This window comes from Pseudochaenichthys georgianus, chromosome 5, assembly GCF_902827115.2.
Source record: "Pseudochaenichthys georgianus chromosome 5, fPseGeo1.2, whole genome shotgun sequence".
Classification (NCBI taxonomy): domain Eukaryota; kingdom Metazoa; phylum Chordata; class Actinopteri; order Perciformes; family Channichthyidae; genus Pseudochaenichthys; species Pseudochaenichthys georgianus.
The window spans coordinates 29989453-30001835 of NC_047507.1; the positions used below are offsets into that span (position 1 = coordinate 29989453).

Here is a 12383-nt window from a genome sequence, read left to right on the forward strand (position 1 = left end):
TATTAGGGAAATGTTTTTCTGGTGGTTAGTCCTCTCTTCATGCGTTGACAAGACGAATAGGATGTCCGCAGTGCGTGAATAAGGGCGGGAGTACTCCACACATTGCTTATATGATTATTTGAATTGTATAAGTAATGTATTATATTATATCGTATTGCATTATACTACTTTGTTTAATTAAAACGGATTATTGTTTAACTGGTATCCTGGTGTCTTCTAATTCCTTCCCTGTTATGATTTCAAGCAGGACTCGTCAAAACAACACGCGGTGAGGAGTTGGGTTGTAAAAACCCCTACCTCGCAACAAGTGGTGACCCGACGTTAGCGAGTGGGAGTTCACAGGGAGTCACATCAGGAGCCAGCGGACGAAGCAGTCCAGGGGGGCACCTCGAAATACTTCTGACAACTAAAAACAGAGCTCTATACAAAAACACAGGTAAGCACGGATACCCGTTACACTCGAAATCTGTGATTTGGATATATTCAATTTTTTTAGAGTTGTCAGGAATATTTCTCAGTGTCATAGACTAGATGATTAAATAATGCAATGCATATATTAGTATAGGTAGGTAACGACGGTCTACTAATCTCATAAGATAGTGTACTGCATACATTAACATAGATAGGTAACGACGGACTATAATTGTGGTATAATTATGCAGTACATATAGAATAAAGTAGGTAACTTTGGACTACTCTATGATGATAAAGCAAAGGCGGAGAACCTTAAGGATGCTACACGTGAAGCGACGAGAAATGTAAGAAATGGTGAAGGGCCCCGTTGATTTTTAAAGAAATCAAGTCGGCAATTTCAGTCGGTGCGAGTCAAGTGGATTTCCTGAAAAGATATCCATCCAGGGCGAAACTGAATAATACTTCTTCAGCCTCATAGGACGCTGGAGTGTATTATATGTAATTAAATACCAAGAGGAGATACGCAAATTTCAAAAAGCCATTTTGAAACGAACGGAATCTCGTTCTCTTGTTCTATGGGGTTATTAATCTAAGAAGCTAAACGTGACGATAAAGGATTCTGTTGACCTGAGTTTCGGCTCCATGAGGATGTCACATAGCTGAAAAGCCGTGTCGAAGCGCATTCTAAGGTCGCATTATGTGTTGAAATAAACATCGCACCAAAAAAGCTCGATAGACTGTACGGGGAATAATTTTATGTGAATAACTACTAATAAATAAGGGAGAAAAGACCAGATAAATACGCATAGTTTAAGCTGGTTGCTCTCTTTCCCCTCAAGTGAGGTGGAACTGGTGAGGTGCCGCCATCTGGTGGAGGTATTTTGTAGTACTTCTTGCATTAGTACATTCCATTTGACTGGCGCCTTTAATCCGAAGCGACTCACAATAAGTGCGTTAGACTAGGAAAATAAAAAATAAGAACACAGGATAATTGAAATATATATCTGGGTTAATAGAGCCAAAACATTTCAAGTACTACTCAACTGCCTTTCGGTAAGCCAGTCTGTTAATAGCATTATAAGTGCTTCGGGTAGTACTTCTTGATTAATATAATATAATATATATATATATATATATATAAATATACATCATTCAAAGTGGGGGTGTAATACTTCAGTTTTTTACACTAAAAATAGTTACACATTTGAATTAAGGGCAGGACAGTTAAATAAATAAATTAACTACGTTAGGAGTAACGACGAGTATTGTCCATTATATTAATAAATAACACTGAACACATAGCAACCTAGTCAGATAAATAAGATATAATCACCATGGAGGGACAGTTTAAAAATAAAGATTTACACGTCCCAATTCCCGGAAGTTTCCGAGAGCAAATAGGGACAGACTGAGAGATTGATTCTCAGTGGACTTAAACAGGGAGACAAGAAAAAGGCTTGTGCCGACCTTGGGTTCCTCCATTAAAAAAAAAAAAAAAAAAAAAAGATAGAAGAAGACAGAGTGGGAGGAGATGAAGCTCTAGGAAATTTAAGCTCAGCTCTAAATGTTTATGAACGACAACTTGTAAAAAACTGGGTGACCTAAACCAAAAAAGCACGGATTAGTAAGCCGGAGGAAACTAAACAAAGATAAGGGAGAAAAGTCAGATAAAGGATTGCGAAGTCAAGCTGGCTGGAGGCGTGGGTTTGAGAAAGCCCCCACTTCACAGCTTTCCTCTGAAAAAGGAGGGAATAACATTGAAGATTAATAGATCAATGTGTCGTAGATATTTAAATAAATAAGAAACATTGCATTGTGAATTTCGTGGTATGTCATTTACTGAGAAGTTTACTTATATTTCAAAGGCATTGATTGCATACAGTAACGTTGAGGGAAAGTAATAATACTGTTTGCTGAGTATATGAAGCAGGTTAAAGTTTGATTCAAATTGAACATAATAGTGGATTATTCCACCTAGTGTTTTTATAATATCATTAGTAGACATTAATTGTGTTTGTAAGTTTATGAAGAAAGAGTAGAAAGTAAACGGGAGGTTGTTAAGAGAAGTAGATGTTTTGAAGAGTTCAGAGAGAGTAAAACTTGTTTCTAAATAATGTCATATTGTTTTGTGAGTAAACATGAAATAAAAATATATTTACTAGATATAACAACATGCTTAACTAGGTTGACAGAAAACTGCTATTGACCAGTTTCAGCAGCTACTGTCATATCTGTGTTCTACAGAGAACATATGTTGCATTTACAATTCATATTAAGGAAGTCCACAATTGATACCATTAAAGACCTTTTTTGGTTTCAAATTAAAGAAGATTTTAAAGATGAAGTAAGCAGGACTTCAACTAGACAAAAGAGATTTTACAATGTGGTTTTACTACTGTAAATGGAGTAAAGAATCTGGGTAGACTACTGCCATTGATTTGTTTTAACATTCACATGTTTCAGCATTCCTGACCATATAGACACTCAGCCGTTTTATTTTGTAACCCTTTGGGGGAGAGATTTAAATTGAGTTTATCTCCAGTTGCTGATTTATTGTGATTACACTGGAAAGTTGTGCGCCACCTTTGGGTTGTACTCTGAATCAGTGTGGTGGTGAAGAGTTGCTCACTACAGAAACAGATGAACTGTGCAAAGAACGCATCTGAGGAGGGTTTGACATTTTGCGTGTACCTCGTTGCCAAGGCAACAGTGGTGGGAAGAGGAACAGCAGTTTTGGGGGATTCCTGCTGTGCAGAGGACAACGGGTGTCTGCGGATTGTAGCACATTGATCCAGAGGTGCCTTCCCCCTCAGGACATCCCAGTGCAAGAGTTTCATTGATCCTATTGGCTACAGCTGCAGAGGACAACGCATTACTGACTGTTCACATTGTGACAAGATCTTGAGACAGGCTGGTCTCAGACGGTTCAGACTCTGAGGAAAATATGCGATGATTTGACAGCATAACTGTGCAAGAGTTTTCCAGAGGGGGGTGTACAACAATAACATTAGTGTTTGAGAAGGGAGGCTGCTTGTTTAAACGATGGTCTGGAATACTGAAAAGATTAAAGTTTAATATTCTTGGTTGACAAACAAGACATCTGATTATTAGGTCACACATAATAATTTAGACATATAAACTAACTATGAGTAAAGGGATGAATGGAGTTCATATCCTAGGGAGGGTTAGTTAGGTTGCGAATACTTCGCAGGGTATTTGCTAATGTATTTTGAAGAACAAAAAACAAGGACACAAGTCCAATTTTGCTTTGTTTTTAGATTAAATTGTCCGTTTCTGTTCACTGTTCACCTTGTGTCTAGATTTGGACTTTGATGGTAAGGGAGTATTTAGGCTTATTTTTATACATCTGACATTTTAAAATATGTTGGCTGTTCACCAGATAGACATTGGTTAAGAACTTTTCTGAAGATTGAATATTTGTTCCATTTCTACATATTCCTATTTAAAAAGTAATTTTAGAGTAAAGAGGGCTGATGCTGAAATGGGAAATAATGTGGGGCCTTCAATCACCCATTAGAAGGGTGCATATTATTGACGACCAATAGGGAGGAGGGGTCACTCGACCCACCCTGCAGTGGTTTTTAAATCTTACTTGCAGCTTCACAGGAAGCGCACGGCACCAGATTATGAGTTTAGAGGACTAGCGGAACCACCTCCTAATGTACATTCATTTAGTTAGTAATTAACTGACATTTAGAGATGTTAAAAAGTAAAAACATACCTACCATGAGGGATGATTCCTAAGTTAAGCTACAAACCATTGATGAAATGACTTCTGTTTTTAGGTCCTTGATGAAGGAAGGAGTGATTGTTACATGTTCAGACACCCAGGGTTCCACGCACTGTTAAAGAGGGTAACATTGTTCTTTAAGTGCACCAGAATTGAAGATAAATTAATAGAATGAGTTATGGAATACATAGCAGAGCTTTACAGATCCTGATAATGTTTTGACACAAGATAATAGTGATGTACACAAGTTTCTGAATTACATCTATTAGACGTGTTGATATTGATTAGGTGTAAATGAACTGCAGTAGTAGTACAATAAGGGAGTGACATTTTTTGGCTAACACTTTTCAGGGAATTTGGGAAAACAGAGATATCTTGAACATTATAGTTGTAATTGTGAATTAATAAATGATGGCGCTCCATATATACAGATTTCTATAGACGGAGGATGCTGGCCTGTGCTGGAACATCTCTGCAGGGCACGACACATGGCCAAAAAGACTGAGACCAACTGACCTTTGACCCTGACAGACAGGGTAACTTGGGAAGGCACTCTCAATGACTGACTCTGAGGTGTACCTGACCAAAACCTGACTTTACAACCTGACAGTGTGAGTGTGAGTGTGTGTATGTCTGCACCTGATCAGTGCAACTGCATGATTTAAAACGATGACTAATCAAGCATGTTTTGGACTAACACATTATTTGTGTGTGATAATAATGTGTGAAATGAGAGGTTTCCTAACATTGCACAAAAGGGGAAACCGTTTCTAACCTTCATGATGTTTCACTCCCACAGGAGGTGGCGGTTTGAAGAATGTGAAACTCAAACTATGACATTTGGAATTCTGTTTCTTTTAGGACTGAATGATGGAGAGAAACACTCTCAAGTGTTTACTGGGAAAAATGTTTGGTATTGTCTTATAATCCATTATGACCTGAAGGTTTTCTTCCCATACAGGTTTTTGTTTACACATGAGAGAATGTGTAAAAAAGGGGGAGTGTAAACTTTACAATGTACATTTTTCATTTAGGGACTGAAAGGAACCTGCTGCCCAACTCCATTGTTCAATCTGACCATTGATTGACAGTTTTAGAATTGACCTGCTCCATATTTGGGGATAAGAGGCTGTTTGGTGAATGTTGACATGTCTCTAGTATTGATTGAGTTATAGCAGGTAACACAGGTAGAGAATCAGTGGCCAAGGGGCTGCCAGAGAGATGTAAGTCCAGAATGGAATACTGGAGAGGCTGACCGGTGAGTAATGTGTCAACTAATGTTTCAACAGGTATTAAAGTAACTGAGGTTTGAAATGTAGAAAGAACATATTTACAGTTAAGCTAAAACATAGTAATGTAATGAGACACAATGTAATTTGGACAACATCATGTAACTAGTCTGGTAAAGAAGTAAAAGCCATAGACTTTATTGTTTAGGTCATTATGGGGATATACATTTCATCTACATTTAGAAAGACATTTGATGACAGTTGGTGGGAATTCTGTATTCATTTTTTCAGCGGGATAATATCTAAGCACTGACGGGTAGAAGCAGTATCACCAGGAAGCCATTCACTTTGTTAGTATTGTGATTTTGGTTGTTTTTGAATCCATAAGATTAGTGTGTTTCTTTACCAGAAACATTAACAGTTCAAATCATATTTTTAGATTTTTAATGGGATCTCAGGGATTTCATTTAAAAATAAATACAGATGCTTGTCAGAAATTCAGAGCTATTGAAATATGTTATTTAGTTTACCTAAAGATGTTGGGGTTCTTATTTAGTGGGCACAGTCCAAGATTCTGAAGCAGCACAATTAATTTAGAAAACCTGTGCACACACGTCTGTTGTTTTAAGACACCCCACCAACAGGCTCCAAGTTGCCACGCACTGGTGGGTTAAACAGCCGAGGGCCCCAGAGCCCGGAGCGTAGGCTTGAGGGATTTGTATCAGATTTCTCCACACAGGTTGCTGACGCCGAAAGAGGGACCCGAGACGCAGGAGGCTGACTGTCAACCCCAGGCTCTCCGGCCCCGACCGAGTGACCCAGAGGACATCCCATGCCGTCCGCCTACAAGGAAAGGGGGACAACTGGTACCACACTGGAGCCAGTGTGCGGCGGGGAAAACACCTGCGAGGACCCTAGACGACATCAGGACAGATCTGGCTCTCGTCATGGAGGTCGACTCGGATGCTGTCATCAGCGGATTGGAGGAGAAGGACCTTGAGGACATCCATCCAGCAGTCGTCCCAGGAGTCATCATCATCGGACCGGAGAAGGAAGATCGGGAGGACATCTATTCAGCATCGACTCGGAAGCCGCCATCAGCAAGCCGGAGGAGAGGGAAGACATCTCTCTAGCAGGCAGCCCAGAAGCCGCCGTCAGCGGATCAGAGGGGACAAAGACACGGCAAGCCAGGACGGCACAGGGGACTCCACTCTCCGCTGAAACAGGAGTGTGTGTTAAGTGCAACAAGACGGTGTATGGAGCCAGCCAGGCCTGCCAAGCTATGGGCAGCCTCTACCGTGACAGCTGCTTCACCTGCAGCGCCTGTAGTCGAAGGCTGAGAGGGAAGGCGTTCTACTATGACGCAGGAAGGGTTTTCTGTGAAGAGGACTTTCTGTACTCTGGGTTCCAGCAGTCTGCAGACAAGTGCAACGCAGGTGGACATCTGATCATGGACATGCAGGCCTGCAGGCCCTGGGGAAGTTGTACCGCCCCGGTTGCTTCCGCTGCGTCATCTGCAACGAGAGCCTGGACGGAGTGCCCTTCACTGTGAACACTGAGAATAAAATCTACTGTCTGAAAGACTACCACAGGGTCCTGGCGCCTAAATGTGCTGCGTGTAACCAGCCCATCCTGCCCTCAGAGGGGTCTGATGAAACCATTCGAGTTATATCCATGGACAAAGACTAACCTGTGGGTGTTGTTGTGTGCCGTGCATCCGCTCATTATGTGTCAGACTAATCACTTCCACCATTGAGGGAAAAGCTGCTTCTCCCCCTCCTGACACTGTTGGCCTGTGTCTCGGAGGACGAGTATGGAGACTCAGCAGACAAGGACGCAGTTTTTTGAAATTTTTTGGTCTCCCTCTCATTCTGCCATAAGAAATTGCTATGAAGGGCTGTTTCTAAATGTTTAAAGGGCTCTAAATATAATGTTGAGAGATGAACACAGTGGAGAGGAGCGACAATAGTTATGGTTCAAGTGCCTTGTATAAGTTGCACTCTTTTTTTAAGAGTGCAAAAGAGGGAATTGTGGAAATTGATGTGAGATATTGTACCAAAGAACTGTGATACATGTAAAAGGGCAGAAAGTCTTGTTGCACTTTCCAGACATTAAAAGAGGTCTGTTGAGTTCCCTGGTAATTATCAAATAGTAGCAGTTAAGTGAATACTGTTCAAGCAATACCTGTGTTTGTGTTTTATAGTGATTTCTCTGTTTTGATCCTTTCATAAATGTGAGGACTAAAATGGCGAGAGACAAAGGGCTGTAAAAAATAAGTTTTATTGCAGTGGGGGAGGTCGAGGTATGCAGCACAGGGTGTGTGGGCCAGGGGAGAGGAAATTCTGTTTGAGATCTCTGGCAGGCCAGGTTTTAAGGAAATCTATGTATCTTGGATAAGTATATGTGTGAGTTTATACATTCCTGTGTGTTAATAGTTGAAGGAACAAAAGGTACATTTTTCCTCTCCAATATAGAGAGGTTTTTTATAGATTTCTGAAACAATGTTCCCTTTTTCTTAAAAATAGATGAGCACAATAGTTTTTTCTTTGACTGTTTACCTGTTTATCAGAAGAGTGTTTTAAGCTATTTGTGAAGAAGGAAGATGCAGAATTAAGGGTGATTTCTGTTTGGAGTGTAAAGATTATCCCTGATAATGTTTTCTGGGTTAAACCATCGATAAGTTTTACAAATGGGGAGGGGTATTTTCCTTGAGTTTTAATGGGGTGCCTTCCCAACACCTGTGGCTTTCAAAGCTGCCAGACGCTGATTGCCCTGTGAGATAGCGTTTTGGTATCTCCCCAATGAAACGCCACCCCTTCTTTTGTATTAGGGAAATGTTTTTCTGGTGGTTAGTCCTCTCTTCATGCGTTGACAAGACGAATAGGATGTCCGCAGTGCGTGAATAAGGGCGGGAGTACTCCACACATTGCTTATATGATTATTTGAATTGTATAAGTAATGTATTATATTATATCATATTGCATTATACTACTTTGTTTAATTAAAACAGATTATTGTTTAACTGGTATCCTGGTGTCTTCTAATTCCTTCCCTGTTATGATTTCAAGCAGGACTCGTCAAAACAACACGCGGTGAGGAGTTGGGTTGTAAAAACCCCTACCTCGCAACAATGCCCGCCAAAAAGGAAATTATACCGTTTCCAAACCTAAACCGCCCTCAATATGGTGGACCCTCCGCGTGAACGCGCAAACGGAGGGGTAGGGTGTAGGGGGCGGTTTGGGAATGGGCCTTCGTCTCCCCAAACTACGCCGCCCCTCTGCGGCCCGCAGGTGCCAGGATACCACGGCAAAACAGAGCCTCCCCAGGTAGATCTAAACAAGTACCCGTCTGTACAGTGAGGTTAGGCGGTCATTTTGCAGCTCGTGGTATAAAAATAGACAAGGGCTAGAATATTCATGTGAAAATAGTGCCATATTCTGCCATGCCTGTAGAAATGTTGGGTCAAACATAATGCATACAATAGCACAGATGCCTTCACCACGAATGGCGACACAAAGATCTCATATCCCAAGTTTATCAACAAGCTAATGTTGCAGCTGAAATGTTCTCCAGGTCACAAAGTCAACCTCACATGATGATGTGATCCAGTTTTCAAGCACAGTAAATATTCTCTTCCCAGAGTATATGATGGGACCAAAGTGATGATGTAGTACATGGTTTTAATAATACTTTTGCTTTTCAATATTTGCCATTTCAAACCATGAGCTGGTTTAAATAATATGTGCCTTGATTTACAATATGTTCTCATTTGTTTTATCAGTACAGTTTTTAAGCTTTTGTGCTTTTCTTTGCCAGTCCACTTTGGACTATATGAAATATTTCAGGATTGCACTTTTAACTCACTTGAAATGTTCTCACTTGCTTGGTTTCAAAACATAACAAAGGCCATAATCTGTTCATTGGGACCATCAATGCTATTTTTCATTGCTGTTGCCGGCCACTATTGCTCATGTAAACCTGCTACTGCTGCGCCCCCTGTAATCTCAGAGGCACCCTGAGTCATTTTGTTCTGGAGCCGGGCCTGCACACGGCCATATACTAAACAAACTACAGAGCCCATTCCGTGTCCTGTTAGTGTTTACTTCCTGTCTGCCTTCTTCTGGTGATTTATCTGACGTCCAGCGCTCCGTCTTTTAACCTCTTTTCCTTTCTCTTTCTTGATCCTCCTTAGCAACCTTCATTATAGTCCTTGACAGTGGTCTGTACTTCTGTATTAACAACGTGTCACATGTTAAGAATTTAAGATCAGAATTGAGTATTCAACTTAGCCGTGTAATACAAGTTGTTAGTAAACTTAAGGGCCTACACAGTTGTTATGCTATACCACATCGCCCTTCACTGGATGTATAATGAGCTGCACTAAACTACATTTTAGCATTTAAAATACTTAGCCATTCTTTTGCGGTTATTTTGGTGAAAGGAACTCAAAAGTAACTAAAGTAGTGTAACTCATTACATTTCAGAGACAGTAATATTGTAATGTAACTTATTACTTTCAAAAAAGAGTAATAAGTAATATATTACATTTTGGAAGTAATTTGCCCAACACTGTGCATAACACAGCATTATACCGGCGCTAACAGTTCACAAGCGTGCGTCCCCCCCTAAACAGTTCACGAGCGTGCTCTCTCTTTCTCTACCCCCTGTCAGAGTTGTGTACGGACGGACCAGAGCCATTTAATAGAAGAGTTACGACATCTCCGTTCACTCCAATGGACCACTTTTTTACAGCAATGGCGGATCGTGGAGCCTCTCAATCGTTCCCCGGAAGTTAGCGCCAAGGCTGGCAGAGCTGTGGAGTTGCAGCATAATACACCGTTCGTGACGGACTTTTAAAGGTAAGAAGAAGTTTAAAGATGTATATTGCGGATATTATCAGTACATCTGATTCAAATGAACATGTGTATTAAAGGATGTCAGTGGATTATCCCTAAATTAGTAGATTTAGGGAACGTTTACAGATAACAGATTAAGCTAGCATACCGAAGCAAGTTAGCAACACACGTTGAACAGCCTTTTAATTGTACATTCCGTTCTCTCTGTCATTTCGTCCAACATGTTGAAGAGGGGCTTCTAAACGGGATTGTATGCGGGGGTGGAGGGAGTTAAATATTAGATAAATATAACTTTGGTGCGTGTAAGAGTGAGTGTTTTTAGCAGAGCCATATTGTGTCCTTGTGATTATGTATAATGTTGCAGCCCAGCTGATTCTGGATTGATGGCAAAGGGAGAGGGACTTAAGTGAGAGTGAAAACACAAGGTACGTTTAATACTACTGTTTTATATAAGTAAACACGTTATCTCCCCAAGGCAATAGGTGTGCTATATAGGTGTGTATAACCCTTTCTCCTGTCTGTTGCTCCCTCTCTCAGCACAAGAACCAGAGGGGGGTTCAATGGAGCCTGAATACCTGCACTGAGACCCTCACCCTGCACCCTGAGTCTCAACTCTCAGTGTTTTTCAAGCCTTTCCCTGTTTTTTTGTATTAAACAAAACATTAAGCTTTCCCAATGGTGTGGTTTTCGTTTTGTGAAAAAGTGCAAATGCAGTGTTTGTATATAAATCACATATTTTGTTGCTGTTGGTCGTGAAATTGCTCCTGCTGACTTGAGCCAGCCATTTTTTCCTCCGCTCTTTTTTCCTCCGCTCACTTTTGTGCAGCCTACGGATGCTCCAATCGCCGCTGTCTGCAAACAAGAACCCGTGGGATCACCACATATGTTTATGTTTGCTCAGTCTAATAAACCCATAACATGGTTGTGAAAGAATACCAAAGCTGAGGCTGGACGATGATTGATTGTTAGTGTGCCATGTGTCACTGTGTGTCTTATTGGTTTTGTGGTATACTGTATTTTATTTTATTGTGTGCAAGACACATTTAAAACAAATAACCTTGAACCTTGAAGCCCCATCTCTCCCCACCTGCTCCTGCTTCCTACATCCCCTCCACACCACACCAAGTTGTTCTTCTTAATAATAATAATACATTTATGTTGGGGGGCCGCCTTTCATAACACCCAAGGACACCTTACAGGGGCATAGGGGCAATATAGGGAACAATTTAAACAGTGGATTTTGTGATATATCAGCCGGGGTGAGTCAAGACAAACCACAAATGGACTACAGAAGGACATATGGTACAGTTTATATTATTCTTGGTCTTTTTTCAATAACATATTTCAAAGGTTCTGGATTTGTTTACAAATCTAGAAACTAAATACAAAACTAGGATGATATGAAGATCTCATGTCAAAAATAATTGTGATAAATTAGACAGAACTGGCCTGTCTGTGAGCACATTTTATGTTGGTTTGGTTCTTCTGATAAAGGTGTGAATATCTAAATAATATACCAACATATGCTATTGTCATTAGTTGTGTCCCTGTTCTTCAAGCTAAGGCATTGCTCAATTAACAACTCTTGGTTTACAGAGTGGTAACATGAGACCGATTTTTATATATAAAATATAAATGTATTTTAATTTTATAATTTATTTATAATTTATTTTAAATATTGACAATATAATAAAATAAATGGAAATATATACACCGGCAAATATTTAATATAAATACCTTGTGTGTGTGTATAGCTATTGCTTTATCTGATTAATGTTATTTTCATATGAAAGTCCATGATTATAAGTATGCAGTATCATAACTACATCTTTGATGTTTATAAAAAACCAAACCGTTTGAAAATCGGTTGAAAATTGAGCAAGCTATGGTTATTTAAATAGTAAACCATAATGTTATGAATGAGAGCACTGCCTGTAGCAAGATGGCGGCCAAGTGGCAACGTCGGTCTCCATTGGCCAGCAGCGCGTGTGAGCCATCTAGTGTTTATATATATCTATGTATATCTATGCCCTCGTCTACATGAACCACGTGACGATAACCGTTTTTGGACTTCCGGTGTCGTAACTCTTCTATTAAATAGCTCTGGGACGGACATTTTACGATCCTGTCCGT

General features: G+C 40.2%; 1 protein-coding gene across 2 annotated transcripts in view; it reads left to right on the plus strand.

The window, feature by feature from the left end:
* anks1ab (ankyrin repeat and sterile alpha motif domain containing 1Ab) overlaps window positions 1-8416 on the plus strand; it is a 65783-nt gene extending 57367 nt beyond the window's left edge. The window contains exon 13 of one of the 2 annotated variants that reach the window (XM_071203186.1): window positions 245-8416. In XM_071203186.1, coding sequence (XP_071059287.1) covers window positions 245-325 — 81 coding nt within the window. In that variant the 3' untranslated portion in view covers window positions 326-8416. The remainder of the gene's footprint in view (window positions 1-244) is intronic. The other variant, XM_071203187.1, reaches the window with a different exon arrangement.
* The last annotated feature ends 3967 nt before the right edge of the window (window positions 8417-12383 follow it).